The following is an 18,832-nucleotide window of genomic DNA, read 5'->3' on the forward strand; positions in this document are numbered from 1 at the left end:
AAACTCACGGTTCCAAAAATACCGATTTCCGATTGTTATGAAAACTTGAAATCGCCCGAATTAATCGGCCATTCCGATTAATCGGTCGACCTCTACAGGGATGTTACTGGTTGATGACATATGCCGCACGTTATATTGGCATACAAGACAAGTGGGCTGGCACATTAAGAGACAAGCTGCTGTTGCCCAGCGGGTTCTTTTGATTGGTTGGAGGAACAAATTCAGTGTACTATATAAAACGGTACTACGTACTACGTATTCTAAAATGTTGGTATCATAAGTATCATAACATTTTGGTACCGGTAGCACATATTTATGGTTTAACGAGAGTTCACCTCATGTTGAGGCAGTGCTCAATGTTGGTTGCAATTAACCCACTTAGTGTAAAACGGAGCAACAGGCAAACATGGTGCTGCTAAGCCACAGGAGGCTGGTGAGGGGAGGACGGCTCATAATAATGGCTGAAATAGAGTGAATGGAGTGATATTAAAACATTTGTAAACCATGTGTTTGATACCATTAATTCCGTTCCAGCCAATACAATAGGTTGTCCTCCCCAGTTAAGGTGACACAAGCCACCTGTGAGCTAATCCCAAAAAATCCTGATCACTGCAGTTTCTCTTCTCAGGGTGTGAAATGAAGCAACAGGCAAACATTGCACAGCTAAACCCACAAAATCCTACTCCTAATACCAGAGGAAAACTTTGTGGGTCAAAGGAGAATTACAGTTGAAGTCAGACGTTTACATACACTTATGTTGGAGTCATTAAAACTTGTTTTTCAACCACTCCACCTTTATTTAACGAGGCAAGTCGGTTAAGAACAATTCCACAAATTTCTTGTTAACAAACTATAGTTTTGGCAAGTCGGTTAGGACATCTACTTTGTGCATGGCACAAATCATTTTTCCAACAATTGTTTACAGACAGATTATTTCACTTAAAACTCACTATCACAATTCCAGAGGGTCAGAAGTTTACATACACTAAGTTGACTCTGCATTTAAACAGCTTGGAAAATTTCAGAAAATGATGTCATGGCTTTAGAAGCTTCTGATAGGCTAATTGACATAATTTGAGTCAAGTGGAGGTGTACTGTGGATGTATTTCAAGGCCTACCTTCAAACTCAATGCCTCTTTGCTTGACATCATGGGAAAATCAAAAGAAATCAGCCAAGACCTCCACAAGTCTGGTTCATCCTTGAGAGCAATTCCCAAACGCCTGAAGGTACCACGTTCATCTGTACAAACAATAGTATGCAAATATAAACATCATGGGACCATGCCGACATACCGCTCAGGAAGGAGACGCGTTCTGTCTCCTAGAGATGAACATACTTTGGTGCGAAAAGTGCAAATCAATCCCAGAAGAACAGCAAAGAACCTTGTGAAGATGCTGGAGGAAACCGGTACAAAAATATCTATATCCACATTAAAATGAGTCCTATATCGACATAACCTGAAAGGCCACTCAGCAAGGAAGAAGCCACTGCTCCAAAACCGACATAAAAAAAGCCATACTACAGTTTGTAACTGCAGATGGGGACAAAGATCATACTTTTTGGAGAAATGTCCTCTGGTCTGATGAAAGAAAAATAGAACTGTCTGGCCATAATGACCATTGAATGTGTTTGGAGGAAAAGGGGGAGGCTTGCAAGCCGAAGAACACCATCCCAACCGTGATGCATGGGGGTGGCAGCATCATGTTGTGGTTGTGCTTTGCTGCAGGAGGGACTGGTGCTCTTCACAAAATAGGTTGCATCATGAGGCAGGAAAATTATGTGGATATATTGAAGCAACATCTCAAGACATCAGTCAGGAAGTTAAAGCTTGGTCGCAAATGGGTCTTCCAAATGAACAATGACCCCAAGCATACTTCCAAAGTGGTGGCAAAATGGCTAAAGGACAACAAAGTCAAGGTATTGGAGTGGCCATCACAAAGCCCTGACCTCAATCCTATAGAACATTTGTGGACAGAACTGAAAAATTGTGTGCAAGCAAGGAGCCCTACACACCTGACTCTGTTACACCAGCTCTGTCAGGAGGAATGGGCAAAAATTCACCCAACTTATTGTGGGAAGCTTGTGGAAGGCTACCTGAAACGTTTGACCCAAGTTTAACAATTTAAAGGCAATGCTACCAAATACTAATTGAGTGTATGTAAACTTCTAACCCACTGGGAATGTGATGAAAGAAATAAAAGCTGAAATAAATCCTTCTCTACTATTATTCGGACATTTCACTTTCTTAGTTTATAGAATTGTGTCGTGATAAAAGTTAAAAAGCTAAATTTCCTAGTTGGTGCAGAAATTGAGGAAATAGGAGACTTAGGAAATAGTGAACACCTCTTGGCAGAGTTTTGGGATTAAGCTCTTCAGTGGAATAAACCACATACATGTGTGCACACCAGAGCTAGCTCATAGCTGATACTGCTTAACACCAGATGGCTAAATAATCCCCCAATCTCAAACCACTACATTTGAATGAAGAACAAAAAAGACCCCTCGCTATTTTAGCTTTGGAGCTCGATGCTGCATCCTCTAGTTGTCTGACCTCAAATGGTGTTCTAAAATAGACATGAGTGTTCCGGAACGCGTGAATTATTTAGAATGCTTCTGAGGTATGCAGCTTTAGCAGGAAGTATTTAGGCTTCAGGGGAAATGAACGTTTTTAAAGGACACGCCACATAAACCTCTCTCTTTCCCTATTCATGTCTCAGTCTCTCTCTCCCCCTCCTCTTTATCTTATTCGCTCTCTCACATTCACTCTTCGCCTGAATTGACCTCTGCTGTGCTATTCATATTTTTCTGTAGCAAACTCTTATACCCCCTCTTTCTCTCTTCAATATCGTTATACTACATTAGCGAATTCATCTGTACATGTTGGGTTTGTTATAGAGATGGATTGTTAATTGTGATAATACAATGAAAGACAGAAGGAGGGATAACAGAACAATCCAAAATAATTAAGGAAAGCTAACTGAAAGACAGAAACAATAACTAAACAAAGCCCAGGCTAGGAATCGACTAACAAACACAGACAAGGTTTACACACACTGACTGTATACTGTTGACCATTCACCAGTACTGTATGCTCGTGGATTAATCATTGAATCAAACACTCATATCATGAGAATGACCTTTCAATGTCAATTAGACAATTACATTTTCATCTCTCCTCTTTTAAGCTGGTCTTTTGTTCTCTTCATCTGTTCCCTATTTCTCTTGAATCTCTATACAGCGACTGTGTTACAAAATGATTGATATCACACACAAAACACAAACACACACTGGACCTCCACTTATGTATTCAGGCTATGTTTGTGTAAATGTCATCTGCTCTCTAGTTCCTAAATCAACACAGCAGTGTCTTCCTAGAAAAACATCAAGGGGGTGAAGAATCTGTGCGTGTGTAAAGATATGTGTGTAATAGTGGTACTTTACTTGATTGTCTCTTTCCCTCTCCTTCAGAATGGTGTGGTCCATCGAGATCTGAAGCTGGAGAACATTCTACTAGACCAGGACCTGAACGTCAAGGTGAGAACACACAAAGAACTAACAAAATTAATTGGTTAAAATCGAACCCTCCTATTGGTATATTGAAAATGTGATTCTACAGATTTTCCCGCTTATGGTGCAGACCTTGTGCCTGTTCAAAACCTGTCATCCAGTGAGTGTAAAGGGTAGTTATTTTAAAAGGATATGCCTGCATTGGCCGGGAATCGAACCCGGGCCTCCCGCGTGGCAGGCGAGAATTCTACCACTGAACCACCAATGCTGAGCTGCTATGATAGTTTATTCCAGGCCTCACAACACAGTGGGGGTGGCATGAAGCAGAAAGGAGGAGTTGTAAATAGGAGAGAAAGACTTAAACTTATCTTATCAAAAACAAATCAATCTTAACATAGTCACTAGTAAACTACACATGGTTGATATTACTAGTTTAACTAGCTTGTCCTGCGTTGCATATAATCAATGCGGTGCCTAAAATTGTGTCACTTCTCTTGCGTTCATGTCGAAGCAGAGTCAGCGTATATGCAGCAGTTTGGTTTGCCTGGCTCGTTGCGAACTGTGTGAAGACCATTTCTTTCTTCCTAACAAAAACTGTAATTAATTTGCCAGAATCTTACATAATTATGGCATAACATTGAAGGTTGTGCAATGAACAGCAATATTTAGACTTAGGGTTGCCACCCGTTTGATAAAATACGGAACAGTTCCGTATTTCACTGAAAGAATAAACGTTTTGTTTTCAAAATGGTAGTTTCTGGATTTGACCATATTAATGACCTGAGGCTCGTATTTCTGTGTGTTATTAAGTTATAATTAAGTCTATGATTTGATATTTGACAGAGCAGTCTGACTGAGCGGTGGTAGGCAGCAACAGGCTTGTAAGCATTCATTCAAACCGTACATTCCTCCGTTTGCCAGCAGCTTTTCGCAATGCTTGAAGCACAGCGCTGTTTATGACTTCAAGCCTACCAACTCCCGAGATTAGGCTGGCACTAGTCAAAGGTCTATGAAATACAAATGGTATAGAGAGAAATATTCCTATAATAACTACAACCTAAAACTTCTTAACTGGGAATATTAAAGACTCATGTTAATAAAAGGAACCACCAGCTTTCATATGTTCTCATGTTCTGAGCAAGGAACTTAAACGTTAGCAATTTTACATGGCACATATTGCACTTTTACTTTCTTCTCCAACACTGTGTTTTTTGCATTATTTAAACCAAATTGAACATGTTTTATTATTTATTTGAGACTAAATAGATTTTATTGATGTATTATATTAAGTTCAAATAAAAATGTTCATTATTCATTCAGTATTGTTGCAATTGTGATTATTACAAATATATATATATATATCGGCCGATTAATCGGTATCTGCTTTTTTTGGTCCTCCAATAATCGGTCGACTTCTAGTCTTTGCTCTGCCTCCACCCCAAGGGACATTTATTTATTCATCACTGTATATAGTGCTACTTCTATATTGTATTTATTACAATGTTCATTATTTTATTTCACTCGCCCTGCATGTTGAAGCTCGAAGCCTAAGATTTTCACTGTATCCTTCAATTACACCTGCAACCCTGATAATGGAATTAGATTTTCAAGGAGTGGGTGTCCACATACTTTTGAACATGTAGTGTATGTAAACAAATACATGGTACTTAATTTATATAATGGGACAAAATTTACTTACGTGGGTAGAACCCAAAATGCAACTTATTTCTGTGAGTAGATCCTAAAATACTTTTGAAAAAACATACATGCATTGGCCGGGAATCGAACCCGGGCCTCCCGCGTGGCAGGCGAGAATTCTACCACTGAACCACCAATGCTTTGATGTAGTAATACTTCGTTCCCAATAGTGATATAATAGGAAAATACAGAGGGGATGACGGGACATCAGCCTGTTTCCGATGTGGGTTTGAAAATAAACTTATCTGAGATCCCGGAGGGATCTAAAAAGAATGATTCCAGAGCTATAGCCATAATTAACTTGAGTTTCAAATGTAATCCATATGATCATTTATAAGGATGCATGTAACATGTAGCTGCTATTTAAAAATGTGTAAATAAATACATGTACATATTACTTCTATGAGAATATTCAACAACACTTCAAAAAATATTCCTGCATTGGCCGGGAATCGAACCCGGGCCTCCCGCGTGGCAGGCGAGAATTCTACCACTGAACCACCAATGCTTTGATGGAGTAAAATTTCGTTCCCAATACTGATATAACAGGAAAACACAGAGGGGATGACGGGTCAAGTTGGGGGGCGAGCAGATGGGAATGAAGGCATTTGTGAAAAATGTAAAGTAGTTGTTTTGAAAGGCAGTATGAGTTATGTCTGATTGTGGACATCAGCCTGTTTACGACATGGATTTGAAAATAAACTTATTTGAGATACCGGAGGGATCTTAAAAGAATGATTCCAGAGCTATAGCCATAATTAACTTGAGTTTCAAATGTAATCCATATAATAATTTATAAAGAAGCATGTAACATGTAGCTGCTATTTAAAAATGTGTAAATAAATACATGTACATATTACTTCTATGAGAATATTCAACAACACTTCAAAAAATGTCCCTGCATTGGCCGGGAATCGAACCCGGGCCTCCCGCGTGGCAGGCGAGAATTCTACCACTGAACCACCAATGCCTTGGTTATGTAATTTTCAGCGTCTGTCAGTGTGATTTGTGTTTGTTTATTATCTATTTCACTTACTATGGCAATGTAACCACATGTTTCCCATGTCAATAAAGCTATGAATTTAATTTAAGTGAAAGAGAGGGAGGGGGAGAAGGAAGATGTTGACTGGATGATTAGAACCAAGTTTGTCAGACACTCAATTCCACTTCCCTAGACCTCTTTCTGAACCATTGAGGATGAGTGAGAAAATGCAGTTGCAAGGCATATAGTAATAATGGTTCATCCTTCCTGTTAATATACAATAATTACGTAAACAAGCATACATGACAGTTCCATGCGCAAAACCCTCTCACAGACATTGTCATCTGCTCCTATCATAGCATAGTTAATTGCCTGCTGATTAGATATAAACAGCAGATGGGCTTCCCATTGTATTCAAACTGTTTGGGTAGGTTTTAGAGTCCAAGAACATTCACACCTGGCCTAATGGGTAACCAGTTGACTGGACTTCACAGAGATATGAAAGTTGACAAAAAACTGAACACAGTTGCCATGTTTTTTTCTATTTTTATTGCAACTGGGATAAACAATATGTAGCCTACAGTAAAGTCTTTCTTATATTCATATATTATATTGATATCAAATGAAAAAATGCAGCTGATATGGACTTTCCATATCGGTGCCCATCACTACAGATTAATGTTTGAGACAAATACTTATTGATCATTTATTTCATTGTTAGTTTTAGCTGTCAAGCTAGCAAACACAATAAAATAACTTTGTGTTGACTGAAAGCCAAAGCTGTGAAATGTGCTGCATTGTGAAGGCATGCGCTAAGAACCAGCCTAAAGACATGGTGTCAGTTCCTATAACCCAGCCCTGAAGTCATTCCATTCCTTTTATGGCCGGTACTCCCCTTATATGGTTGCACGGCGCGAGGGAATACACGGAATCTGCAAATCTGGGAAAGCAGAGGGTTTTAATAAAAGTCACACACACTGGCTAAGAGTTAAAGAAAACAGACTACGTACTTTTCTCTCAGCAGCTTCCATACTTCCTCACCACAGTGGGTATTATTCAGACCAATGCGGAAAATGCCATTCTGTATGGTATGCATGAGATAGACAAGGGAGGAAGTTTCCCTGAGACACTGATTCAAGGCCAGTTCAGCATATTCTCCTCTCATGTTTGAAGCTGGATTCATTAATAGGTGAAATTGCCACTTCCGTTTTGGATATTATAACAAAGACGTTATTGCAAACAGTTGCATGCGCAATAGGACAGCAGAATATGCACTGCACATTTTGTTCCTACGCTGTAGAATGCTCCTTTCCTCATATTTTTATTTTACCTTTATTTAACTAGGCAAGACAGTTAAGAACAAATTCTTATTTACAATGACGGCCTACTAATAGCAATTGCAATACTGCTACAGTGGCAGGATAATAGCTAAGTGTAAAAACATAGGCTACAAATTGGGCTATAAGATTAGATGTACTTTATTGTCCCTTACCTTACAGATATCACTCCAGTGTTAATCTGCTAAATTGTAATTACTTTCTACCATTGCCTATTTATTGCCTCACCTCCCCACGCCATTTGCACACACTTGTATATAGACTTTATTTTTTTCTATTGTGTTATTGACTGTACTCTTGTTAATTCCATGTGTAACTCTGTGTTGTTGTTTGTGTCGCACTGCTTTGCTTTATCTTGGCCAGGTCGCAGTTGTAAATGAGAACTTGTTCTCAACTAGCCTACCTGGTTAAATAAAGGCTCAATTTATTTTTACAAATACAACACACTGACGTCACGCACATATGCACTTGACACTTGGCGGCAGTAAGAAAGTTATCACCATGTACGCCCTTTCAACATAACCTAGATGTACGTTTTTAATACTTCTAAACAAAATAACTTTTTTCTCATACACTTACAATGATGTTTTGATTCTTTCTTGAACAGTCATTAAGATTATATTTGGTTATGATCTTTGCAAAATAACTATTTTTGATACAGCATATGAAAGTACTATATAATGTACATGATCTAATTGATCGATGATGATAGAAACATATTAAGCAGGACACTCATACGAGCCTTAAAATACAATTATAATCTAAAAGTAGTGTGAAATGCACTCATAAGCAACATGTAAATAGAGGCTTTTTTAAATGATCTTTTTCCGCCCTCGTGCGGCAATTTTGCAAACACAGAAAGGTGTCTATCTAATGACATAGTAGTAGACTGACAAGCCACTGAAAGAGACTGCAACGTGACTACGGTCTGCGCATGTGCAACTGCATGTGACCAACGCCATCGTGGAATAGTAACTGCACCACGAGGAAAGGCACAGGCTAAATTAGCTACATGCTAATAGTTCAGGGTGCTACCTAAAATTACTTTAAATGTCCATAAACACAGCTATTAACTTACCAGACAATATAATAAAATATGACAACCTAACAATATGAACAGAATAATATGAATTTACTATCTTAAACAAGGCATGTGGTACACAGCATTATGAGCTAACATAACTTGCTAGCACCTAGGCTAGCTGGCTAGAAATAGCATGACGCACATGGAAAAGGAATGACTCTATAAACGTAACAAACATGGTAAATATCTCGACTGTCGAAGCAACACACAACTAAATACGCAAAGACATGTCAGACAGTATTTACACTTACTTAAACTTCTTAGGGTTGGGGTCAGTATTTTCTTGTCCGGATGAAAAACGTGCCCAAAGTAAACTGCCTGTTACTCAGGCCCAGAAGCTAGGATATGCATATAATTGGTAGATTTGGATAGGAAACACTCTAAAGTATCTAAAACGGTTAAAATAATGTCTGTGCGTATAACCAAACTGATTTGGCAGGCGAAACCCAGAGGACAAACCATCCAGGGGAAAGAAATATTGAGGTCATAGTATTTCCCAATGGTTTTCTATGGGAAGCCCTATTTAATAGGAACCTGGTTGCAGTTCCTATGGCTTCCACTAGATGTCAACAGTCTTTAGAAATTGGTTGATGTTTTTCTTTTGAGAAATGAAGAAGTACGGCTGTTCTTTGTAAGTGTCACTCCATGTGGACTCTACTGTTTGGTGAGCGTGAACTGGAATGCGCTTCACATTGTTTTTATCCGGTATTGGAAACAGTTTATCCCGTCTTAAATTGTATTGATTATTTACATTTTAGGATACCTGAGGTTGGATTAGGAACATTGTTTGAAATGTTTGGACAAAGTTTACAGGTAACTTATTAGATACTTTGTAGTCATGTTGGGAGAGTTGGAACCGGTGTATTTCTGAATCAAACGCGCCAAATAAATGGACATTTTTGGGATATAAAGAAGGATATTGTCGAACAAAAGGACCATTTGTGATGTTTCTAGGACATTTTGGACTGCCAACAGAAGAAGATCTTCAAAAGTAAGGCATGAATTATATGGTTATTTTTTACTTTTGTGTCGCTACCTGCCTGATTGAAAATGATTGTTATGCATTTGTATGGTGGGGTGCTGTCCTCAGATAATCGCATGGTTTGCTTTCGCCGTAAAGCCTTTTTGAAATCTGACACTGCGGCTGGATTAACAAGAAGTTAAGATTTATCTTGATATATTACATTTATATTTTTGTGAATCTTGAATATTGATATTTCTGTAGTTTGAATTTGGCGCTCTGCAATGTCACTGGATGTTGTCAAAATCGATCTCGCTAAAAGGATTGGCGCGAAGGGATCACTAACAGGTTTTAAGTACAGGTCACAAACAGATTGATTAGAAAGAGACCAACAAGCCCATTCTCTTCTGACCACGATCTCACTCTGAAGACAGGTGCGGGATTCAGTGAGGTGCACAGGGATTGGTGAACTGTGATTGGTTGATACAGGTGGGGTGACTTGTAGGTTCCACTAATGAGAAAGTAAGGGGTGTTGGGCAAGTACCTTAAACGTATAGTTCAGGGGTGCTGAAAGTGCATAATAAGGGCTGGCCTTTTTATCACTGCATCAGAATCGAAATCACACACTCCCTGAGGAAATCAGATGCATGTTTAAATACCAAGGAGACTGCAGGGGTCATGGTGTTTATACATTAGGCTGTTTCTGAATTGGGAATCAGTCTGTTTATGCAATGAGTAATATATTTAGTCACGAGTGATCTTAATTTGCATAAAGGTCATTAGAACTCCGTCCAATTCTCCAACTGCACATTCTCTCATGTATGTCTTCACGTTCGCTCAACTGTCTGTTCGTTTGAGGTAAAATTAGCTAGCTAGTTAACACTTAGTCGAAAATTGCAAATCTACCATCTGTGATTGCACCAGACTGCTGGTCACGGACAGAAGAGATGGACTTCAGCCATTAATAGCCAGGTAACCTTAAATTAATATTAGCTAGCTACAGTAGCTAGATAATATAAAACGTTAGCTAGCTAGATCTGCCTGCCAGGCATTGACATTAAATGGAAATCAAGATAGCTAGCTAACGTTAATTGTCCATTATATAGCTAGTTATAGAATCTATAAAAACATTAACCAGCTAACTACAGTAGCTATATTGATGTCTGTAAGAAGAAGAACCCTTTTTTAGCTAGTTTGTAGTTAAAACTGCATCGCCTGTCAATGATCGATTGTCATCATAGGTCAGAGGCGCTGAGCGTTGGCACAGATTAGACAAGTAAACACTTAAAGGGTTTTTAGCTACACAAAAAGAAAATGCACTGGACCAATCGGGTCTGCTGTCTATTTTTTAGGCTAGAGACCATGTTGCTGAGCCTTCGGTGGGCAAGCGGTCATTTGATTGATGAAGAGATGGCCAGCTGTTGTACAGTTCCTGCAAGACATAAAGGACATCCAACAACGGGAACCTTAACAAGATGGCAAGTTGTTACATTGTATACTTTTTTGAATTGCATGCGTGGCAAAGACTGAGATTGTATCATTTTACTTGTCCTGTGTCAAGTCTGCACCTTTATCTAGCAAAGTCAATCAATGAAAAACATTTTGGTTGGCCTATCTCTAATGCTGTTCTTAAATTCTGTATGTTGCTAAGTCTTAACCTAAAAAAGGTTTTAGTAGTGTATGTTAATAATATCATCATTAATGATTTATTGTATTTTTTATTTTAGTCGCCTATGGTGGGAAGGCGGTATCAGATCAACAATGAGCAGCTTGAGTTCCTCATAGATTGTCATATGGGCTATCAGACAAATGGCAGCTGTTCTTAATGTGTCACACTCCGTGGTCAAGTGGCACATGAGGTAAGTTATCGTAATTGAATAAAGCAATTGTAACACTAGTGGGAGATCTCTACATCCTCCCTAGATTTGAACACATTCCTGATTAATGTATCTTTGTGTTCTTTTGTATTTAGTTCATTTCAGTTCTTCAGGTCCTACTCACTGTTGTCAGACTCAACTGGATGAGAGGATCTAAAGAGCTGATAGAACAGAATGAAGAACTTAGTTTGTTTGAGTCCAGCGAGAGGGTCCGTGTTAAGAGAGGGTCCGTGTCAACCCCCAGGGAGCTGTGAGGAGAGCCATGCAGCAGCGGCGGAGGCAGTACAGAGTTGCAGGCCCAAATTCTTTGTGGCATATCGATGGCAACCATAAGCTGATCCTGTAAGTGCATAGACTTAGGCATCCTGACCTCTACATGTTTTTACAATCTTAGCATTGTAAAAACATTATGATTTATCTTGTTATATGGCCATGAAAGAATTGTGGCCCTACTCCTGGGTATGTAGTGCCTTCAGAAAATATTCACAGCTTGACCTTTTTCCGCATTTTGTTTTGTTACAACCTGAATTCAACCACCATCACCTTTGAAGCCACCATCTCAGCTCCTTCCACCACCACCATCTCAGCTCCTTCAACAACCACCACTACCTCAGCTCCTTCAACCACCACCATCTTAGCTCCTTCAACCATCACCATTTCAGCTCCTTCAACCACCACCACCACCACCACCACCACCTTCGCTTCTTCAACCACCACCACCTCAGCTCCTTCAACCACCACCACCTCAGCTCCTTCAACCACCACCACCTCACCACCTTCGCTCCTTCAACCACCACCACCTCACCACCTCAGCTCCTTCAACCACCACCACCTCAGCTCCTTCAACCACCACCACCACCTCAGCTCCTTCAACCACCACCACCACCACCACCACCTCAGCTCCTTCAACCACCACCACCACCACCTCAGCTCCTTCAACCACCACCACCTCAGCTCCTTTAACCACCACCACCTCAGCTCCTTCAACCACCACCACCTCAGCTCCTTCAACCACCACCACCACCTCAGCTCCTTCAACCACCACCACCACCTCAGCTCTTTCAACCACCACCACCTCAGCTCCTTCAACCACCACCACCTCAGCTCCTTCAACCACCACCACCACCTCAGCTCCTTCAACCACCACCACCTCAGCTTCTTCAATCACCTCCACCTCAGCTCCTTCAATCACCTCCACCTCAGCTCCTTTTAACCACCACCACCTCAGCTTCTTCAACCACCACCACCTCAGTTCTTCAACCACCACCTCAGTTATTCAACCACCACCACCACCACCTCAGTTATTCAACCACCACCTCAGTTCTTCAACCACCACCACCTCAGTTCTTCAACCACCACCACCACCTCAGTTCTTCAACCACCACCACCACCACCTCAGTTCTTCAACCACCACCACCTCAGTTCTTCAACCACCACCACCTCAGTTCTTCAACAACCACCACCTCAGTCCTTCAACCACCACCACCACCACCACAGCTCCTTCAACCACCACCACCACCACCACCTCAGCTCCTTCAACCACCACCACCTCAGCTCCTTCAACCACCACCACCACCTCAGCTCCTTCAACCACCACCACCACCTCAGCTCCTTCAACCACCACCACCACCTCAGCTCCTTCAACCACCACCACCACCTCCGATCCTTCAACCACCACCACCTCAGCTTCTTCAACCACCACCACCTCAGCCTCTTCAACCATCACCACCTCAGCTTCTTCAACCATCACCACCTCAGCTTCTTCAACCACCACCACCTCAGCTCCTTCAACCACCACCACCTCAGCTCCTTCAACCACCACCACCACCTCAGCTCCTTCAACCACCACCACCACCTCAGCTCCTTCAACCACCACCACCTCAGCTTCTTCAATCACCTCCACCTCAGCTCCTTCAATCACCTCCACCTCAGCTCCTTTTAACCACCACCACCTCAGCTTCTTCAACCACCACCACCTCAGTTCTTCAACCACCACCTCAGTTATTCAACCACCACCTCAGTTATTCAACCACCACCACCTCAGTTCTTCAACCACCACCACCTCAGTTCTTCAACCACCACCACCACCACCTCAGTTCTTCAACCACCACCACCACCACCTCAGCTCCTTCAATCACCTCCACCTCAGCTCCTTTTAACCACCACCACCTCAGCTTCTTCAACCACCACCACCTCAGTTCTTCAACCACCACCTCAGTTATTCAACCACCACCACCACCACCTCAGTTCTTCAACCACCACCACCTCAGTTCTTCAACCACCACCACCTCAGTTCTTCAACCACCACCACCTCAGTTCTTCAACCACCACCACCTCAGTTCTTCAACCACCACCACCTCAGTTCTTCAACCACCACCACCTCAGTTCTTCAACCACCACCACCACCACCTCAGCTCCTTCAACCACCACCACCACCACCACCTCAGCTCCTTCAACCACGACCACCACCTCAGCTCCTTCAACCACCACCACCACCTCAGCTCCTTCAACCACCACCACCACCTCAGCTCCTTCAACCACCACCACCTCAGCTCCTTCAACCACCACCACCTCAGCTCATTCAACCACCACCACCTCAGCTTCTTCAACCACCACCACCTCAGCTTCTTCAACCATCACCACCTCAGCTTCTTCAACCATCACCACCTCAGCTTCTTCAACCACCTCCACCTCAGCTTCTTCAACCACCACCACCACCTCAGCTTCTTCAACCACCACCACCACCTCAGTTCTTCAACCACCACCACCACCTCAGTTCTTCAACCACCACCACCACCTCAGTTCTTCAACCACCACCTCAGTTCTTCAACCACCACCACCTCAGCTCCTTCAACCACCACCACCTCAGCTCCTTCAACCACCACCACCTCAGCTCCTTCAACCACCACCACCTCAGCTCCTTCAACCACCACCACCTCAACTCCTTCAACCACCACCACCACCACCACCACCTCAGCTCCTTCAACCACCACCACCACCACCACCACCTCAGCTCCTTCAACCACCACCACCTCAGCTCCTTCAACCACCACCACCTCAGCTCCTTCAACCACCACCACCTCAGCTCCTTCAACCACCACCACCTCAGCTCCTTCAACCACCACCACCTCAGTTCCTTCAACCACCACCACCTCAGTTCCTTCAACCACCACCACCTCAGCTCCTTCAACCACCACCACCTCAGCTCCTTCAACCACCTCCACCTCAGCTCCTTCAACCACCTCCACCTCAGCTCCTTCAACCACCTCCACCTCAGCTCCTTCAACCACCTCCACCTCAGCTCCTTCAACCACCTCCACCTCAGCTCCTTCAACCACCTCCACCTCAGCTCCTTCAATCACCACCACCTCAGCTCCTTCAACCACCACCACCTCAGCTCCTTCAACCACCTCAGCTCCTTCAACCACCACCACCACCACCACCTCAGTTCTTCAACCACCACCTCAGCTCCTTCAACCACCACCACCACCACCACATCATCTCCTTCAACCACCACCACCTCAGCTCCTTCAACCACCACCACCACCTCAGCTCCTTCAACCACCACCACCACCACCACCACCACCTCAGCTCCTTCAACCACCACCACCTCAGCTTCTTCAATCACCTCCACCTCAGCTCCTTCAATCACCTCCACCTCAGCTCCTTTTAACCACCACCACCTCAGCTTCTTCAACCACCACCACCTCAGCTTCTTCAACCACCACCACCTCAGCTTCTTCAACCACCACCACCTCAGTTCTTCAACCACCACCTCAGTTATTCAACCACCACCACCACCACCTCAGTTATTCAACCACCACCACCTCAGTTCTTCAACCACCACCACCACCTCAGTTCTTCAACCACCACCACCTCAGTTCTTCAACCACCACCACCTCAGTTCTTCAACCACCACCACCTCAGTTCTTCAACCACCACCACCTCAGTTCTTCAACCACCACCACCTCAGTTCTTCAACCACCACCACCTCAGTTCTTCAACCACCACCACCACCACCTCAGCTCCTTCAACCACCACCACCACCTCAGCTCCTTCAACCACCACCACCACCTCAGCTCCTTCAACCACCACCACCACCTCAGCTCCTTCAACCACCACCACCACCTCAGCTCCTTCAACCACCACCACCTCAGCTCCTTCAACCACCACCACCTCAGCTTCTTCAACCACCACCACCTCAGCTTCTTCAACCACCACCACCTCAGCTTCTTCAACCACCACCACCTCAGCTTCTTCAACCATCACCACCTCAGCTTCTTCAACCATCACCACCTCAGCTTCTTCAACCACCTCCACCTCAGCTTCTTCAACCACCACCACCTCAGCTTCTTCAACCACCACCACCACCTCAGTTCTTCAACCACCACCACCACCTCAGTTCTTCAACCACCACCACCACCTCAGTTCTTCAACCACCACCACCACCTCAGTTCTTCAACCACCACCACCTCAGCTCCTTCAACCACCACCACCTCAGCTCCTTCAACCACCACCACCTCAGCTCCTTCAACCACCACCACCTCAGCTCCTTCAACCACCACCACCTCAGCTCCTTCAACCACCTCAGCTCCTTCAACCACCACCACCACCTCAGCTCCTTTAACCACCACCACCACCACCACATCAGCTCCTTCAACCACCACCACCTCAGCTCCTTCAACCACCACCACCACCTCAGCTCCTTCAACCACCACCACCACCACCACCTCAGCTCCTTCAACCACCACCACCTCAGCTTCTTCAACCACCACCACCTCAGCTTCTTCAACCATCACCACCTCAGCTTCTTCAACCATCACCACCTCAGCTTCTTCAACCTCCTCCACCTCAGCTCCTTCATCCACCACCACCTCAGCTCCTTCAACCACCTCCACCACCACCACCACCACCTCAGCTCCTTCAACCACCACCACCACCACCACCACCTCAGCTCCTTCAACCACCACCACCTCAGCTCCTTCAACCACCACCACCTCAGCTCCTTCAACCACCACCACCTCAGCTCCTTCAACCACCACCACCTCAGCTCCTTCAACCACCACCACCTCAGCTCCTTCAACCACCACCACCTCAGCTCCTTCAACCACCACCACCTCAGCTTCTTCAACCACCACCACCTCAGCTCCTTCAACCACCACCACCTCAGCTCCTTCAACCACCACCACCTCAGTTCCTTCAACCACCACCACCTCAGCTCCTTCAACCACCACCACCTCAGCTCCTTCAACCACCTCCACCTCAGCTCCTTCAACCACTTCCACCTCAGCTCCTTCAACCACCTCCACCTCAGCTCCTTCAACCACCTCCACCTCAGCTCCTTCAACCACCTCCACCTCAGCTCCTTCAACCACCTCCACCTCAGCTCCTTCAATCACCACCACCGCAGCTCCTTCAACCACCACCACCTCAGCTCCTTCAACCACCTCAGCTCCTTCAACCACCACCACCACCACCACCTCAGTTCTTCAACCACCACCTCAGCTCCTTCAACCACCACCACCACCACCACATCATCTCCTTCAACCACCACCACCTCAGCTCCTTCAACCACCACCACCACCTCAGCTCCTTCAACCACCACCACCACCACCACCACCACCTCAGCTCCTTCAACCACCACCACTTCAGCTTCTTCAACCACCACCACCTCAGCTTCTTCAACCACCACCACCTCAGCTTCTTCAACCATCACCACCTCAGCTTCTTCAACCACCTCCACCTCAGCTCCTTCAACCACCACCACCACCACCACCACCTCAGCTCCTTCAACCACCACCACCTCAGCTCCTTCAACCACCACCACCTCAGCTCCTTCAACCACCACCGCCACCTCAGCTCCTTCAACCACCACCACCTCAGCTCCTTCAACCACCACCACCTCAGCTCCTTCAACCACCACCACCTCAGCTCCTTCAACCACCACCACCTCAGCTCCTTCAACCACCACCACCTCAGCTCCTTCAACCACCACCACCTCAGCTCCTTCAACCACCACCACCTCAGCTCCTTCAACCACCACCACCTCAGCTCCTACAACCACCTCCACCTCAGCTCCTTCAACCACCTCCACCTCAGCTCCTTCAACCACCTCCACCTCAGCTCCTTCAACCACCTCCACCTCAGCTCCTTCAATCACCACCACCTCAGCTCCTTCAATCACCACCACCTCAGCTCCTTCAATCACCACCACCTCAGCCCCTTCAATCACCACGTCAGCTGCTTCAATCACCACGTCAGCTCCTTCCATAGTTTAGACAAAGCAGTTTAGACAGAGCAACCTTCACAAAAGTTAAGTACATCTCCATTCCAGTACGGTTTTGTTTGATCATATTTGGAGAGAGTAAGGTACTTTTAAGATATATGGCCTATTGTTGAGGTCAATTGTATTTTGCTCTATGGCACTTTAGCACAACAGTGCCATCTACTGACAGAATATTTGTCTTCCACTCAGTACAACATGACCCAGGAGAGGCCTACTGCAATCACTGGATTGGAGCCTTCAGAGCGTGCCTGCCGTGGGAGGACAACATAACATTCTGAATGAACATTAAAACAACTTTACCTTTACCTTTTGGAATGCCCAATTGGGACTTTTAGAAATCGTTTAAAAAACAATTGTGTGGAAGGTCCTTCAGTCTGCTCCTCAAGATAGGGATTCTACTGGCTTTTTACTGGACCGGTGGATCGGCCCCCCATTACATTTAAATGTTATATAATTGTGATTAACAGCAACCTATTACAGTTAACAACATAACATTGTTGACACATTGTGACAGCTCGAATGATGTGGTTGAAGATGGACTAGTACGGGACTCTCCAACCCTTTTCCTGGAGAGCTACTGCCCTGTAGGTTATCGCTAAAAACCTAATCTAGCGCACCTGATTCTAATAATTGCCTGGTTAATAAGTTAACCAGGTTAGTCACAACAGGAGGGTATCTCTACAGGAACAGGCTTGGAGTGAAAACCTACAGGATGGTAATTTTTTAGGATATATAGGAACATGTCAATTCGAAGAAGAAAAAGTTCAAATGAAGTACAGCTTCGTCTCGGGCCTACCAACACTCGTGCCAATATATCCTTTAAACACCGGGTTCTGGGGCATTAACACTTAAATGGCCAATGTTAGTGTTCAAATACTGGAGAGTGAGACCAAATCAACGACGCTGGACAGAATGGATTCAAGTGTAGCAAAAAGGCAGTTTATTAAGTCAAAGATATCTTGTCCTGCAGTTAAACGTGCACAGACCTAGTCATATGGCTCAGTAGGGAGTCAGCTGAAAAGGCTGCTTAGACAGAGTGTGCAGCGGATTTTATACATAGAATGATGTAGGTTGAGTCTCGTCGTTCTGTCTTCTGACT

General features: G+C 44.3%; 2 protein-coding genes and 4 non-coding genes across 6 annotated transcripts in view; 2 read left to right on the plus strand and 4 right to left on the minus strand.

Moving 5' to 3' along the window:
- The window catches only part of LOC135527862 (NUAK family SNF1-like kinase 1), a 44,976-nt gene that overhangs the window by 17,710 nt on the left and 8,434 nt on the right, over positions 1-18,832 (plus strand). Inside the window, exon 4 of the mRNA XM_064956471.1 lies at positions 3,470-3,535. Within this exon, the coding sequence (XP_064812543.1) occupies positions 3,470-3,535 (66 nt within the window). The remainder of the gene's footprint in view (positions 1-3,469; positions 3,536-18,832) is intronic.
- On the minus strand, positions 3,706-3,776 carry trnag-gcc (transfer RNA glycine (anticodon GCC)). The gene has a single exon. It is a non-coding gene; the product is annotated as a tRNA-Gly (tRNA).
- Positions 5,276-5,346, minus strand: trnag-gcc (transfer RNA glycine (anticodon GCC)). Its single transcript has one exon. It is a non-coding gene; the product is annotated as a tRNA-Gly (tRNA).
- Positions 5,644-5,714, minus strand: trnag-gcc (transfer RNA glycine (anticodon GCC)). Its single transcript has one exon. It is a non-coding gene; the product is annotated as a tRNA-Gly (tRNA).
- Positions 6,106-6,176, minus strand: trnag-gcc (transfer RNA glycine (anticodon GCC)). The gene has a single exon. It is a non-coding gene; the product is annotated as a tRNA-Gly (tRNA).
- On the plus strand, positions 15,992-17,739 carry LOC135527623 (histidine-rich glycoprotein-like; the record flags this gene model as incomplete). Its single annotated transcript, XM_064956113.1, has 2 exons — positions 15,992-17,364; positions 17,595-17,739. Coding segments are annotated over 2 exons (1,518 nt in total), but the record flags the coding sequence as incomplete, so codon positions are not given.

Source organism: Oncorhynchus masou, chromosome 33, assembly GCF_036934945.1.
Source record: "Oncorhynchus masou masou isolate Uvic2021 chromosome 33, UVic_Omas_1.1, whole genome shotgun sequence".
NCBI lineage: Eukaryota > Metazoa > Chordata > Actinopteri > Salmoniformes > Salmonidae > Oncorhynchus > Oncorhynchus masou.